Source organism: Opisthorchis viverrini, assembly GCF_000715545.1.
Source record: "Opisthorchis viverrini unplaced genomic scaffold opera_v5_19, whole genome shotgun sequence".
Lineage (NCBI taxonomy): Eukaryota > Metazoa > Platyhelminthes > Trematoda > Opisthorchiida > Opisthorchiidae > Opisthorchis > Opisthorchis viverrini.
In genome coordinates, this window is record NW_008751675.1 from 1,607,761 (window position 1) to 1,624,945 (window position 17,185).

The following is a 17,185-nucleotide window of genomic DNA, read 5'->3' on the forward strand; positions in this document are numbered from 1 at the left end:
GCTTTTGAGCGTTCGTTTACAAATACGTGATAGTCACTGCATATCTACGAAATTTCAAGAAGATGCGTGAGGATATTCAGTTTTTTTAATAAGATGCATATGAGATGTTTACTGTTCTGTTGAATAGTTTGTAATTGTTTAGTTGGTGTTTGCCAATAAACAGCTCCGAGGCGAAGGGCTTTCATCCTTACACTGGCTCGGATGACGAGAAAATGCCGCACAACTTGTCATGACCTCCTAGTACCTGTGGGGTGGAGGCGGCAAAGCAATAACGCAGTGGGTGGCCTGGGTAGCGTCACTTCCGACTTTTTGAGCTGTCAGCTGAATGCAGGAATGGATGCGCCATGCTTTTTTCTCCCTCATGCACTTTCGATTCTCTGTAATGTGTCGCTTGGACGTCAGCTAAAATCCGTTGGGTGTCAAGCAAGCCGAAGAAACTTAAATCACACTTCACTCCAGAATTACTGATGTAACCCAAACTAATCGATAGATGGACAAGTGCAGCGTTTCATAGAAGGACTACTCGACCACTACATAAGTGATGGTCCCTTAATCCCTGGGCAGTTTGTTGGCACCAGTGGCCTTTGAAAAGCTGAGTTCACCTCGTAAGGTACCCTTTTTCGGGAGGCTTGGGACCACCTGATCAACTGCCAATGAATGCACTCAAGCTACCAACATTCCAACATATCGCCACTTTGGAAATGTTAACCGTTACCAGAGAATTCGTCTTTTCTAAATATAATCATGATGACTAATTTTTTAGCCAGTATCCCGACGAAATCCTCTTTTATCCAGGATACTGGCGTCTCTCCGAAAGAGGTTGACACCGGGATAAGCGGGCACAGGAAACCCTCCAGCAGCAAAAGTACAAGGCAGCTATCGTCCCGGTTTCAACTCTATCGAAAATAATTTGTGCAAGTCATTGTTCCCAATCTGGAAGTTTAAGACGAGCAAACACACTGCTCTCATGCTGACTGTTTCTCAGGCATGTCCAACTTTCTACCTGCATTGGTAGTCTCCTGGATGCATTTTTACATCTTATAACGGAATCGAGTACATTCACTTATTCTCGCACACAAAACATCACATAAAGATTAGTCGAAACACTGTCCCGAGCGTCAAACTTCCTAAATTGAAAGTCCATAGCCAACTGCGATTATTTCAAACCTATCAGAACCAAGGGCATTTATAAAGCACAGATGTTACTTATCGGATCGATTGTCAATGATGTACGCCAAATTGCTCATCAAACCGAGAGTGAAGAAAAACGAAGAATGTTCCTCAGTTTGGGATGACTAATCCCCTTTTCTATGGTTGCTGCCCCTGTTCAACCTACTGTGCAGGTGAATGGCTTTCGAAAAAACGCATCAGTTTTTTTACTACGTGCCGACTTCCGTACACAATCGTTAACTATGAAGATTGACGACTGCCAGCTTTTTCGGATCCCACGAGGTCGACGAAATAATGTTTCCAGGGCATGTCTGTACACGTTACGCTTAACCAAGCAGAACTTTACGCAGACGAGCGTGAATCAACTCCACTTTTTGCCGACTAAGTGGGGGTGTTTCGAGAAAACACTGATTCCGCATGTTTTGTGTGGATTGAACGCAGGTGAAAAGTCACATGCGTCGTTTCGAAACAGATGGTAGAAAAAGGAAGCATTCGTTTGGTATTCGTGCTTTTTTATCTCCGATATCTGAGATATGTGACAGATGGGGCCACAATCGGATACAGCTGTGCAATACGGTTACTTAAAGCGAACTAATGTTGAACAAAGAGACCATCTATTCGTTGAGCCTCTGAAGATTCGGAATTGATTTTGGAGAATCATGACAGATTGAAACAATACCAAGCATAATCATGTTGATTACAACTATGAGAAATATTGTTGGACAAATCAGTTACAATGAACACTGTATTTGTGTGTAGACTGGCCATACAGTCCAATCACGTGACCGTCAGGCACCCTGGTGCCATTGGTCCATTTGAAACCACACGATCAATTTCAAAGAGTTCACTCTCCCAGTTAAAGAAAACCGCGGCTACCAACGAAAAAGAATGGCATCGGTTTCCCGAGCGGATAGATTAACCATAGTTTGTCTCACACACTAATCGATAGCACACATTCAGCATGTTGCGATAGTCAAGGTCATTTGGGAGGGTCCGGCTTTGCGCAGTGATGATTGTTCGTCAACTGTCCTAACCGACATGTCGTAAGTTGTAAAATTCAGGAGGAAAATAGGGGCAACGCACTGATCTGGGTCGCATCCTCGCGGATACCCGATTACTCAAGCAACACAGTCAGAAGCACTTTCATCCTGACTATCCATCCAGACCCGGCGGTTGCTTTTGCTCAAACAATCCGGATATTTTTCACTTTATAGCGAAAAAAATATGGGGTGACCGCGTGCGCAAACAAGGCCTCATAGCCGAAAAATATGGCATCGGTAAAAAGAGACATACACGTTTCAAAAGTGACATCGTTTATGACATGAGAAAGAACATGAACAAAAGTGATGAAGTCGGTACCGGAAGCAACAGGAAACCAAGGGACAGCTGTAAGCCATTAGATTTGGCAGTTTAAACCTTTTGGTTCACCGGATATTGCACGTGATGAACACAATTCAACACAGTATCGGCCGAGAGACAACCAACTGACGCAGAAAGCCACAAAAAACCAATACATACGTCCCCCAACCCCGAATTTCCAAATTTTCCCTCCCGACTGCGGTCTATATAGGTTAGCTGACAAAAAGCCCGGCTTTATCAATTTATCTTAAATAAACTGTTAACCAGTTCAGCGGAGTCACAAATGCACTCACCTTTTTTCACTTCAGTAGTTAGCTCTTCATGGATAATGATAGTTGTGTTGGAGTTTCGATAAACGCTGCTAAATTCCCTGAATCTAGGATGTCGTTTAATCCAATGATGTGTTCCTAATGTCGACTCATCCTAACTTCTTCGATTGAGTTGTTTCTAGTCGCACCAACTCCTAATTTCTATTGGTCAAATACATGGTGCATGTTTCTAGCGATGATGAGTGCCTGGGTCTTATTGACTGGAAATCAGTCGGTGAAAAGGCCAGACATTTTTTCTCTGGTTTTGGGGGCGGTCACTATGAGGAGCTTCTCAGTAGGGGCAACTTCTAGCCGTGGTAGTGATTGGGCCTGATCCAAAGTGTACAGACAATCGGGTGCTGTAAGTGCGGCCCTAAGTGCAGGCGTGGAGGCTAACCGATGACCTGTACATGTTCGTTCGACACTGTTCTGCTTCCCATTTAGGTACAGACAATCGGGTGCTGTAAGTGCGGCTCCAAGTGCAGGCGTGGAGGCTAACCGATGGCCTGTACATGTTCGTTCGTCGCTGTTCTGCTTCCAATTTAAGACCAACCGGGTGGATCAAGTAAATCGGACTGAAGCTGATCACTCACCAGCCTCGCAAGCAGCTGAAGTTCTCCAGCAGTCTCCGAAAGTGCTTCAATGCTGGAACTCAATGGTGCCACTGTTTACGCATGACAGACAAACATCAGGCTGCTTGTTTAGCTAGCTGAGCAAGAAGACTCAGTAATTTTCTGACAGAAGCTGGCATATGTTTTGACAAGCAAGTACAACCTATCCCTCCTAATACAGATAGTATTGAGACCAGGCACTGCTGCCCTAGTTCTTGGAAGGCTGCTTCTTTCGGGACGCTATGTTGAGAAAGCGGGGCGCTATATCAGACGATTACACTTCGTATTGGCAGTATTAACTGCAGTTATATTGTCCTCACTAAGAGAAAGTTTATTGCTTTGGTTTTGCCATCACTGCAGCACAGACACGTGTATGCCGCCGAGTTCGTCAAGCCAACTTTTCTCGTACCGCGTTGTTCGTCTCTGTGTTTAGACATACAGATGACGACCGCACATACAAGCAGCATTCATGGTTGCTGTCGAGACCTTGCACAACTTCTGTCAAGAACAGAGCTAGTTCCACTCCAATGTCTATCTTATCCCTGTGTGCATCAACATCCTCTGGAATAAAGTGATCTCACAGAAGGGAATGGCTAAACTTAAACAACAAAAGCTTCGACTCTGGCACAGGTTGCAATCACGTGTAACTGAATAAGAATTATGGCTGTGCAGAAAGAGTAACTGAGATCACGCAGATCAGCACGGCAGCCGAGTCTACGAGTACGTCGAGTAAGCCATCCGCAACATTCGAAAACGTTTCAATCAGTAAATGCGCAAAAACGAGTGAAAAATCATGTGTGTCGCTTGTGGGCGATGTATTCCTAGAAGAACTCACAGTCTAGGAAAGCTGGGAGATGGCATCAACGAGTTTGTTAGGTTTCCTGTGAAACCAGCTCGGAACACATTGATCTTCTTGACCGGATCCGTTTCAACTTGTATTGGAACTCCGTCGATTGACCAAGAGATTATAGCTCCAGGCTTTCCATGGCGGGCGACACATTTGAGTACGAGGATCGCGCCATCGTCCACAATAGCTGGAGTTGCTGAACCAATCTCGACCTCTGGACCTTTCCCTTCTTTTGTGATCTGATACAACTTGGGTGCCTCCGAAGGAACTGAAAAAACACAATGGTTTAGGCAGTCGAAATCACCACAAATCCATAAGTAACCTGAAGGAACAAATTTTCAAAGGTGATTGACACTTCTATCTAAGATGCCCTCATTGGAGAATTCAATCACGTGATGCGGTTTACGTGATTGGAAGGTGAGTGGCGCTCTATCCTGTTAAAGTACTGATCAGAGGACAGAAAAGTTAAGGGTTTAAGCAAGCGGCCAGGAGGTTTCGGGTTCTAACCCCATGGATTTTCCTGACTTGCGCTCTGCTGATATCTCCCAATAAGGACAAAACTGCTTTACAGTGCTTGCCAGATCTTCAGCAAAGATTGGCTTCAGTTACAGGACAAAATCTACATTGAAGACAAAAACTTCCCTAAAATGCATACTAAACTTTATGTTTTAGTATATCATATGCATAACGATTGTTTGTTTTGTTTCTGTGGAACTATCGTCGATCGATTAGAAATCACAGTGTGTTGACTAGCTGTCGCTTCAGAATAGGGGAAATCAAGCAATCATTTCAATTTGTCCGCGATAAATCGTGAACCCTAGGCACACACTGGTTCCAGCTGCTGCAAATTGGGATATACAGCCAAGCCTTGGATGCGATGGCATTAAAGACGATAACTTCGATTCCTGAGCACCAGTGACTGTGTAGTTGGGCTAGTTCCGTCAGTGTCACCAACCATCGGTGAGTTGAGTCCCGGGGTATCCATCCGGGGAGGAGGCAGTTGTCGATCCAACTAAGTTGCCAGGTCACACATTGTCCATCTCCCGGTCGCTTCCACTCAGCATAGGGCTGGGCGAAAAGAGCTCTGTGATGTAGTAAGTCTTCTGGCACGCCCCACAAGCGCAACCTAAGCAGTGTGAGTAATCCATCCATCGCGGGAGAGTTCCTTCTGCCTAAGAACACCCCGCGTACTTCAGCATTACTAACTCGATGTTCCTCAGACATGACCAACGCCCCGAATACGCCAATGGTCAAACACTGATATCTCTCGCATGTGCACTGCATTTAGATGGCAGGTTTATGGTCCATAAAGCGGTATGGATCACGCCGCCGCAGTATTAACTCTGCCCTTGAGAGACATAGTGACGTCCTGTCGGCAACATAGGTATCACAGGTTGGTGAAAGCTGACCTGGATTTCCGGATTCGAGAAACGATCTCATCTACAGCCAGTCCACCAGTCAGAATAGGGCAAGAACCAGGACTGCTATCAGGAAGGTCAGATTCCTGAAAGTAACCTCAAAACGCCCGGAACCTGATGCTCCACCGAAATCTCAACAGGAAAGCCGGCAGGCATCCAGGTTAGTCAATCATTCAATCAATTCAGCAAAAGCTGATGAGTGTTCTTGCACGCCACAGAAGCGCGGCCGAAGGTGATCAGCGTTCAGGCATTTCATAGAGGCACGGTCGATGTTGATGGGTGTTCACTAACGCCTATCAGACAGCCTGGATTAATGTCAGAAAGTCCCCTTTCTAAAATAGCGTGGGGCCGTTGTAACTTTTGCTCTCGCACTCGCGCGCACTCATGCTCTTGCATTTGCTTGTTAGGAATATAGCTGTTGTGTTCCCTTCCGTGAGTCTCTTTTCAGGCACTGGGCACTGGAGCAGGTCAGCAGCAGATACCACAGATTGGCGAATCAACAGCGGTATAAATGAGATTTCTAAAACCGGTTAGTATTTTCAAACTCGTGTTCTGTTGAAGCAATCCTTGATGGGACTTTTCAGATGCATATTTCTCCTACCCTTGGCTTGAACAGGTGCCCCAATTGCTTCGGTTATTAGAATATAAGTAGTAGCGGACAAAGGACGAATAGTGTTACTGATATGGCACTCTGCATTTCAAACAAATCGGCTTCAAAAAGGAATTTTGTATAAAAAAAAGTATTTACCAGAATCTACTGTTATCTACCATACCTGATCTGCTCAAAGGCAGAATGCGATACACAGACGTAAGTTTTGTAGTTGGGCATACACTCAAACGAAAACTAACTAACTTAGATGTATGACGGATTGAAGAAAAATCAAGCCATTTTCATGTTTATTTGGGAGAGAGAGAGTGAGAGAACCAATCGGAAGTACAGAAACAATCGACACAAAACTGAATTCAAAATAAGACATTCACGAAGACAGTCAACCAATCCGATTTTGAACAAAATTCCCTTCTTGGTTTTTGCCGGAAAAATTTTTCGATACATTTACCAGCGCATTTTCATGAAACGTATTTCTTAAAAACCACACGGTAATTATCTCACCGAGTATCAGCCAACCGCAAAGTTTTATGCGGGCTGCGCGAACAAAAAACGAACTATAAATAGTTACTCTAAGTAAAAGAACTGGAGGATATATGTGATTCAATTTTATGACTGTTTTTTGTTAATTCCCACAGTTCGACATTTGATGATTGAAAGCATTAGTCGAATTTGGAAAAGAAACATTTCGGCAGAGAAATGCCGCCTCTTCTACGTTTTGGCAAAACGTGAATTTGGTTTTTCTCTGCCAAAATTCGTTTTCAGATGGTCGTAGGCTTTGTGGTGAAGGAATAAGAGAAGGAAAGGGTGGTATGAGCACAAATGCTAGGCGTTATTGATCCATCCGTTAAATATTGATTTACATATTGATTGATCAGTTATATATTGATCCATCATACTCAGTGGAAATATTTCTGTTGAAAGTATGTTCAGCTGCGGTGAACTATTAGCAGACTACGAGGTAGTCCTCCTACTCTGAGAGAACTTCTCATGGTCTTTTACATCCACTTCAGAACCAAGCTAGAAAAATCATCTGTACAAAAAATCTATTAGCTTTAAACTTTGGTATCATTAGTCGATCTTATTTATACTGCCGATGGTAGGGAAGGTGCCTTAAGGTCTTGTGAAAAAACACTACTTATAAGGTTGTTGATAACACTTCGACAGCCCACAGTCGGCTTTTCTTTTCTTGAGGCTCATTCGGAAGGCGCAGTCCTCGAGTTTATGTCAACCTTATGCAGTATTTGAACCAGAATTGTACGGACGTTGTGAAATACACGGACGTGTGCACCACTTTGGTTTCAAAGAGGGACTCAACTGAATCCCAGCTGAATAACTCGCTGATGATATTCTCGACCTATGATTCGGTCGAGGATGCAAATGAATGTAGGTTAGATGCTCCGAGATTCCTTTTATCTCCCATTCATTCGAATGTGAATATTTGCTTTGTAGTCTTTCTCGGGGTTGATATCAGTGCATCACTTTTTCAGGCCTTACACAGATGCTCCACGGTTCCAGTAGGACATTCATTTTGGCGGTATCCAAGGGACTTTTTGACGCCATCATTTTCACATTTTACGCCTACTGCCTAGAACACATCAACCGGTGTGACGGTGTGTACTACTGTTGAAACGCGTGAGTAGTATATGGTCAAATAATTTGAAGTGTCCTCTCTGTATGAGGTGGAAGGTTCTATTTGAAACAGGTGAACTATTTTAACATTGATTATCATTGTTTAACATTCGAACAGCGTCCCAAAAGTTTAGGAGGAAGCTTGACTATTTCAAAACTCTGTGCTAATGAGATGTTTGCTTTTGTGTCTGACAGATTCTAACTGCCCAGTCTGTTTGCTAATGAACAACTCCACATTCTAGGGCACCATTCCTTCCACAGACGAATTGTGAAGACATGTTGATGATTTTGTTATTGACAAATCATGACTACATCTAAGAATGCTCAAAGAAAGTGGACCCATAGTAGCATACTACTCGTAAGGTTGCTGAAGACCATCATAAAACGGAGATTCACCTAGATTCAGTTGAGTGTATGTGAAGGTCGTCACCGACAGATTGAGAAGTCTGTAGCTGTTATAGTCAATACTTAGCACTTGTAACCACATTTGAATTAGGTGTTTAAAATGCATTGCTGGTGTGATCTCTTTGATTAGACCCGGCATGCGTAGACGGGCAAAATGTTCCCGAAAAATCCTTGAGCTTCGACCCGAAATTAAGATTGACCATCGATATACCGGTTTCTTTAAGCTGTTCATTTGCCGTGCAGGGAGGAACGCACCATCATAGAACGAGCACTCAGCCCCCATGGGTTTCTCGCAAAAATCGATTTACTTTCCTGATTGGTGGGTTGAGCATAGGATCGATAAAGGTCTATAATAACCTCCTTGAGATAATTTTGGAGATAATTTTGAAATAATTCCGCTTTTCTTTCGCAGCATAGGCGAGCTTTCGAACGTCATGGCATTTTGTATGGATTATGGATGATAAAAGTGAACCTTATGAGTAGTTCATTAGGTAAATACATTTATCACGATTTCTCGAAAATCGTACCAACTGACACAAGAGGCGGCCTGGTGCAGCACATTCAGTTGCCTGGAAACATCACAAACGAGAGATCCAGCTGGGTTCCAGGTGAGTCTCTCGCAAAACCAAATTTGTTTGCAAATGAGTGTATTTCGCTAAATTCGGGCAATTTTGTTTCAAGTAGAACATAAGGTTGACGGTAAACTCGGAGACTGGGCCTACCTGATGAGCGCCAAGAAAGGCGAAACCGATCGTGGGCTGTCGACGAATTTTCGGCAAACTTAAGAGTAGTGCATTGAGTATATAAAAATGAACTTTTTTACCTGAAGTGTGAATGTCTTTAAACTACTGTAAGTTCCACATTTCACTCCGTACATGATACTGTTGTAAAGCCAAACTTCTATCGAGACATAAGACTATTCCTTATTGACATGCTCTTCTGACTTAGTAATTCAATCCCATATGTTCGGGTCAAGAGATTTCAGCATAGCTTTTAGGACGTGAAGCAAAACAGAGAGATTACCGGGCCCATCGACGTGCCTATAGGGTATATCTGTACTTTAATCCAGCCTATTATGCATCGCCTATCGAGGTTACACAATTAACTGTACCGTCATACTCACATGTAGGCGGGTTCTCTAATACAAATCACGACAACGAATGCCATTCGAAGTACAGACGCTGCAGCACCAAGAGTGCAGTCACACGCAATCAAATTACAGAGACGCCACAGAAACCGCTCGGGAAAGCGACGCTGATGCGATTGGACGAATAAGGATACAATGCGAAATTCGTTTGTCTTTTCCATATCTCAAATTGTACTTTTTGCTGGCATGCATGCATGGAGTAGAATCAATAACTCTGGTGCAACGTTGGGAGGACTTAGAGCGTGAAAAACAAAAAATGCACTAAAGTAACTATCAGGAAGGTCAGCTTCCTGAAAGCAACCACTGAATGCCCGAAATCTACCGAGACTCTCAGCTCCGCTAGATGTTGACCAGACAGACAGCGGCCCCTCAATATGCAGCGCATCACAGCCTTGTATCAAACCCAGACAGCGCGGGTCAGCGTTGATCAAGGTCAGACAATGCCACCGCGATATGCAGCACGTCGCAGCCAGACCGTGTGCGTCAGCTATTGAGTTCCCTTCCGTGAGCCCTTTTGTCTCCGACACTAGGCACTGGAGCGGGTCAGCAGCAGATACCTCAGATTGGCGAATCAGAAGATATAACAGTAACCTTTTGGTAAACGTGCTCCAGTCCGTTGTGGAAACATGCAATTACATTCGCACTGACTGACATGGAGTTTAAGACTCAGCTGAGGAACAGTTAGCCGGTCACGAAAAAAACGCTAGTGTCCACAAATACAAAGGCTCTGAATTTCCACTGAGACATTCACGTAGTTACTGCGTCGGTGGGTGTCTTATGAGGTAAATTCTCAAAGTATCGAATTAAAACTGTTAGCTCCATGCAAGTAAGTTAGTCACTTCGTTAAGCATAGCACCCACACACATAGCCCGAGTTCGGTTTCGAAATCTGACTGAGTACAAGGAACCATTCTGAAAACGGAAACGAAAAAGGACGAAAATGCGCACAGTTCATTCGAACTTGTGTGTCTAGTTCACGTCAGTTCAGAATGATTGGTGGCGGGCAGTCAAGTCCCGTCTATGGACGAAATTACAACTCGCCGCTGTCAGACCCAAGTGATGATTAGTAATCACGAGGCAGTATCATCTGTTCCCTGACCACATTTTCCCGGTCAGTTGAAGATCGGCATCCTAGGAACCATAGGTTTATTTCACTAACTCGTTTATGGTTCTAGTGAGCAAGTCCAGAAAAAACGCGCTTCTTTGAAAGTATAACCTATCTCTTACCAGAAAAAACATGTCGGGCATCCGACCATCCATTCAAAACCGCATATATCAATTTTGAACTAGGGCAGTCCTAAGCCCGGATCAGAGATCTGCCGACCGCCGACGTCAAATTATTGTCAGCTGGACCCAAACTAGCGTTCAAAATGCTCTGAATCATCACCTAAAAGTACATTTTTTGGAAGTTTACGGTAGGAACAAAGAGAATATTTCCAATCTCACATACTGCATTCCGAATGGTGAACTACAAACACACTGAACGCGCTTAGTGAATCATCATTGATGGGTTGACTATGCTCCCAACCAATGATGAAACAAAATCTTCTCTTTTCCTCAATAAGTTAAGAAAACGTTAATCTTTTCCAATTCATCCACATTATCTTTGCAACACTGGGTCTCTTTTGTAGCACTTACCGTGGACAGTCAGCAGCGCTGTCTGACTGAGATACTGATGTTTCATAAAGTTCACCTGACAAACATAGGATCCCTCGTCTGACAATTCAACGTTGGTGATTTGTAAGTCATACTGACCTGACAGGAAAAACAAGAGGAAAACAATTACGGGTTTTTTTTCGCGTAGGAAAAACTATACAGAATGCACGGAAGAAAAATAGACAAGTAGGATTGGAAAACTTGGAGCAAAGCGATAGGTCTTCATTTTAAACGTCTGAGAACGCACAAACAAACAGCCTGGAAGTACTTTGGCAGATTAAGAAAAAAATCGACCAGCTTTAACACCCTTTCGGTGTCAAGCTGCCATGCCACACGAAGGAGGCACGAGGGTTGGGATACTGTCGGGTTGCCTAAGCCTAGACAGAGAAAGTCGAGTGGCAGAGGGCGGGTTCGATCCACGGACCTTACGGTCGGTAAATTCGCGCTCTAAATACTTGGTCCATCTCGCCCCCACATCATCATAGATAGACGACCAATGACGGCACAGTGATTTATTCAGACTCGACCTGTGGGGGAATCGTCGGGGATACTTGCAGCCCATAACGGCTGGGTTCACGACCGAGGCCGGTGTGAAGTTCCTCACCTGCAAAACTGGGAATATCACTCTGAACTTCCGCACCAGTCATCAGTTCTTGATGTTTGATTTCATCAGCAAGCAGGCTACATAGATGGCCTTTTCCCTTTCGCCCCCTTTAACATAACATCATTTCAAATTGGAATTCGTATGCCTGGATGGATCATACATCCGCCCACGTCTGTAAGCAAGCGCAGGTGGTTTGATCTTCTGCTGATACGAAATACCTAAGTAAAACGGTACCGGTCCGAATATAAGCGGCAATTATGAAGCAAGCGCCTGTTCGGTTATCGGGTCGGATTCAAACCTCAAATGTCGGTTGTCTGAAATGCTGTTCATTGACCAGGTAATTCACGCTTGGACAGACTGGATATGCGATGAAGCTACACATGAAATATGTTAAAAATCCAAGTGTGCCGATTCGGAATTGGATTGTTTATGACCGGGTGAACTACCAAAGTCCTCTTCGTCGAAATATTGGTAGCTCGGGTAAGTTTATGGGTTGTTGATCAGGTGGTCCACTAACCCTGTTGTCATGTTCAGAAAGTAGAACAACCAATGTGCCCAAATATCATCATTATCAACCTATGTGACCCAGTTATCAAACCCAAGAAGGGATACCCAGAAGTGCATGAATACAACCCGGTCGCCATAGTCATATACTTCGAAACGTGTGAAATGAAGTTGAACCAGCAGGGTTTCCTTTCTATAGACCGGCTGTCAGAGTACTGTTTGGAACTGTAAATGGCACTGGTGACTGGAAAGGACTTCACGATCGGGCACATGTTTGTGCACGTCCTACAGAGTTTGGGTCTTCTCAACAAAGCGAGTACTTTTGGTAATAAGGGTGTTGTTCATGGAGGGATATTTTGACTGAATAACTTTCAAGAAGGGCAACTGAGAGGAAGGAAATATTCTTGTTCCAAGCCAGACATATCGGTTGATTCTTGGCATAACGTTGTCTATGCTCTTCGCTGAATAGTGGCCAAAAGTTTCCACGTAGAAGGTAGCGCCCGAAAAGGTTGTCCACCCCATCCACCAGTGATCATATTCACTATGGATAAAATAATGAAGCAAGCGCTGAAACGTCTTCAAAAACCCGATATTCATATCGCTGCTGGTTGGAAACTTGTGGATCTAGAGTGCGCAGAGGACACTGTCGTTGCCTTTGAAAACGAAGGCTTACTTGAATAAACTGGCAATCGTCATTCGCCTCGCACCTCCAAAGTGCAAGGTCATTCTCCGGAACATTCAGCCTCCGAAAATACCTCTTGCAATTCAAGGAGAATCACTGAAGTTTATAGGGAACTTCACCTACCTCGGTAGGTGTATGAGCGCTAACAGAAACGTGTCTGATGACGATTTCAAAGCTCCGAATCACGCTTACTAATTTGCGTCGCTTCTGACATCAGAATGGCATATCACTGGTTTCAAAGGTTGTGTGTACTGAGCCACAGAGAGAATTGTATTTTTGTATGGCCGCAAGACGTGGCATGTGAAAGACAGACAATGTTAGACTTCAAGTTTTTATCACCAATATCTCAGAAGCACCTCTGGTGTCCGATAGCCAATTCGTAACGGGGTAATTGGAAGATGGGTAGTTGGCAGTTCAACTTTTGTCGCGAGAAACATTCAACACCGTCAGTTGGGATGGCCCGTCTTTGTGCTACGCATACCGGCACATCATCTGACGGAACGGATGTTGTTCTCCTTCAGAATCGCCAAACTGCGAGGACTCGACAGAAGGGTAGTTAAGTGTTGTTGGTGCGTTCCCAGAGGTGGTGCCCGTCACCCACCCCTTGGTTTGGATTGATGGATTTTCACGAGCAGAGGTCAGTACATTTACGGATGATTTGACTGGGTACTTGGAGGTGTGAGCACCCCTGAATATTTGCCCTAGGCTGACACCAGGTCCTTGTTTCATCCACTTTTTTCCGTTTTTTTTCGGTTTAAGGCTTCAACCGTAGACAGACAAATCTCGTGATGGTATGGGAGTGAGGTGTCAGTGTCAACACCGATTTCGCCTTCCCAATATGATGATAAGCTAGCCAACTGTGACCCAACTAGACTGGCCCGTCTCTTGTGCTGGCGCGTTTAACCACCGTCAATTTTATTTGGGTAAATTGGTGACCTTTTCGTCAGCCCAACATGCAACTATGGCCAGAAATACACAACAAATAGGCCTTCAGTTTCGATCCACCGCCCAATGCGGATACCAATTGTCTTAAGAGATCTTTACCCGATTTAATATGGCATGAACGGAACTAATGATGATAAATAATTTGCCAATGAAATTTTTAGATCCCGATGAGATTTGTTGAGACGAAACGGTAATTATTTCGGCCACTGACCTTTCTGCCTAGACATTTAGGTGATGGGAAATGTCAAAATTTGCTGGAATAAATGACGGGCACAAAACAGAGGAATGTTACTGACTGCCGCGGAACGCCACCGCCTGGCAGTGTGTGTGTGTGTGTGTGTGTGTGACTTTTCCATCAACACATGAATGCACAACCACGAGCGGAAGTGACATTCTGTGCTGATCTACCATTGGCTTTGCAAAAGTCACAGAACACACCCATTTCAAAGGTAAGATCGTACTGCAATTAGCATAACCAAAAACCACATTGCCATCCTGGTCAATATAAAGTTTTTGGACTGACAACTACTCATCCATACTACTTACTAAACACACGTGATTGGAACCTAAAAAGATTCATTTACACGAGTCACTTCTTCTCTATCAGTGCACGTGAAGTGGTCTGGAAGTCCCGGTCCCTTCGCCACGTGACGAAGAGGCAAACGCAGTTCGTTAGCCTACCGGCAGCAGAACCGACTCTTCCTAACCCCACCGAGACAGGTCCAAAGTGCCTCGTGCAAGTGGAATCTTTCTTCTCAGAATAAAGTTATTTATCATTGGCAACAATTATTGGAGAATAAAAGAGGTTTCCCCAAACTGCAGGCCGAGAATCTTTCGCTCAGGAAGAATCTACATGAATTTTGGAATGAATTCCACGCAAGAGAGAAAAGGCCTTTTACAAGAGGCTGCGCGCCAGCAAGACGCCAAATATCAACCAATGGTAATTTTTCATCTCGAATGGCATCAGCGAGAACAGGTTTAGTTGTTTTATCCAAATCAGTTGAGTAGATTTCTTGGTACAAAACATGGTGCTCGACTTCAGTAAATTTAAAACCAATGTTCAGCATTCGGAACCTCTTGTGTTTATTGCTACATCAGTCATTTTCTCTCGAGTTACTGGAAGAGATTTGGTTCCCGTTCTTTCTTTTTATGAGTATCTTACTGCTACCCAATTTAATCAGTATCACAGCCTGGTATCCCTTCAGAAATGTGAGGGATTAAACTGATGAAATCTAATGACTCCTCATGTAGTGACGCTTCTCAATACAGCTGAAGTTTCCGCCAGTTGAATATCGTTCGTGTTAGACAAGTGGTCAGTGCAGATGAGTCGGCTTCGATGCTTCAAGCAAGGCTGCTGTGAAACCGCTGGAGATGCAGTTACAGAGGGGAAATAAAAAAATCGTTCAGCTGCAGCACTTTTTCGGTGCCATGCCACCAGAAGGAAGCACGAGGGCTGGGATACGGCCAGGTTGCCCAAACCTAGACAGGGGAAGTCGAGTGGCAGAGGTCGGGTTCGAACCACGGGCCCTCCGGTCAGTGCATTCGTGCCCACTTGGGCCATCTCGCCCCCCTGGGACACCAAATAAACCCTGATTACCATTCAGCTCAACTGAGTTTTGTGTAAAAGGCAACGGGCTCATTAAAACTATTGCTGAAACTCGGCGTTGTGTCATCTCGCCAACCTTTCGTTGGCTCACTTTCTCTAACCTGATAAAATGGTGCAACTTTGTTTAGCTGACTTTCAAGTGTTCCTTTTCTTCTCTTATGTTACTGAGTTTATCATCAGGCTGCTTCCGCTTCACAAGTGCGGTCACGTGGTCTTTGACAGGTATTCAGTTCCAGTGTGAACAACACTCAGGTAGGCTTATCGCGACAGGAAACCATTCAAAGCATCTAAAGCGCCTGTGTACATACAAGGAACCACCAATGCGCATTCCGGTTGACTAAAGCGACCTTTTAGACGCATATACACACCGAAGATGACGATATATGTGCTAAAAGAGTGGAAACCTGGTATTTTAGATTACCAGGGATGAATTTGCTTCACGAGACACCCTTTGGTCGCACCGGCGTTGTGTCGGTTCCCGGACTTTGGTCACCCATGCCCTCAAATACACGGTATACCAGATGTGCCCAACGGAGAGGGAGGCTTTCACCCTCAGTACCTTTAATAAGATTGCCGCCAAACGTTGCGCACGTGCTCCATTGTCGAACCATTTTCCGTGAGTAAAACCTACTACTGAAATAGTTTTTTCTTCTATTCCAGGACACGTTGTCGACGAGACAACAACAACAATGACCACTGCTACTGATATGTGCAAAAGACGGTTTGTATTCCATTCCATTCATTTCCACCAAACACCGCCTAGTTGGTTTGGGCAGACAGTATTAAAAATTTATGAGGCTTCTCACCACGGAGTTGATCCTGCAATCTCAAGACTGAGCAAACAGCACTTGAGAGCAAAACGTCACTCAAACCAGAGAAAACCACGAGTCTCTGTCACTTGAGGTGACAGAATATCAGTCCAGGACTTAACCTAGGCAACCAAACAAATCAACAAATGCAAATTTTCACTTTGGCTGCAAACTTGGAAGAGTTTCATCTGTCTGCAGACAGACCAAAGTGTCTCTGCTTGTCACACCTTTAGACAGGTGCATATTGTTGAAGAAATGGAGGAAATATGTGGTTTTGAGTAGAAAGTTAACAACATGAAGGTAGCATGCTTGCAATTGTGAGATCGGTTTTGTAATCGCCTATACGAACCCGCCACATGGCGTCTTTGTAGCAATTTATTAAAAAGACCGTTGTGGAGAAAGGTCTTGGGCGAGACATGAAGGAAACGGTATTTTTTTCTTCAAAAACAGAAGAAAACGACAGAGGAGAGTCCACGTGAAAAACCTCACGTATCAACTAATGTACTGACGAGAAGGTAATCAGCATTTTAAGGGCCGATGTTTGCAAGAGCTTGGGATGGAGATAGGGAAAGTTCTACGGAGGAAGCAAAATAGGTAGCCATTGGTGAACAGCCAGCCTCAAAGAAGGAAGACACAGGCTAGCTACCAGTGTAACGGTGATACTATTGATGGGGAAGCACGCGAGTAGTGTGTTGTTCGTAGAATTTCGCTTTGCGTCTATTGAAAAAGGGAGATCTGTTGCGGAATTCGTGGAACCACTTTGTAACATTTGCTTGGATTTGACCGACGAATGAGTGGAGTCAATGAATCTCCAAGAAAGTTCAAGAAGACTCGTTCGGGAGAAGATGGGTGTCCAGTTTTTGTAACTAAGATGCA

The 17,185-nt window shown here is 44.2% G+C and overlaps 1 protein-coding gene across 1 annotated transcript in view; it reads right to left on the reverse strand.

Annotated features, from left to right (window-relative positions):
• The window catches only part of T265_01760 (hypothetical protein), a gene marked incomplete at both ends in the record, with an annotated part of 119,993 nt that overhangs the window by 46,269 nt on the left and 56,539 nt on the right, over positions 1–17,185 (reverse strand). The window contains 2 exons of the mRNA XM_009165850.1: positions 4,284–4,563; positions 11,142–11,258. Of these exons, the coding sequence (XP_009164114.1) occupies positions 4,284–4,563; positions 11,142–11,258 (397 nt within the window). The remainder of the gene's footprint in view (positions 1–4,283; positions 4,564–11,141; positions 11,259–17,185) is intronic.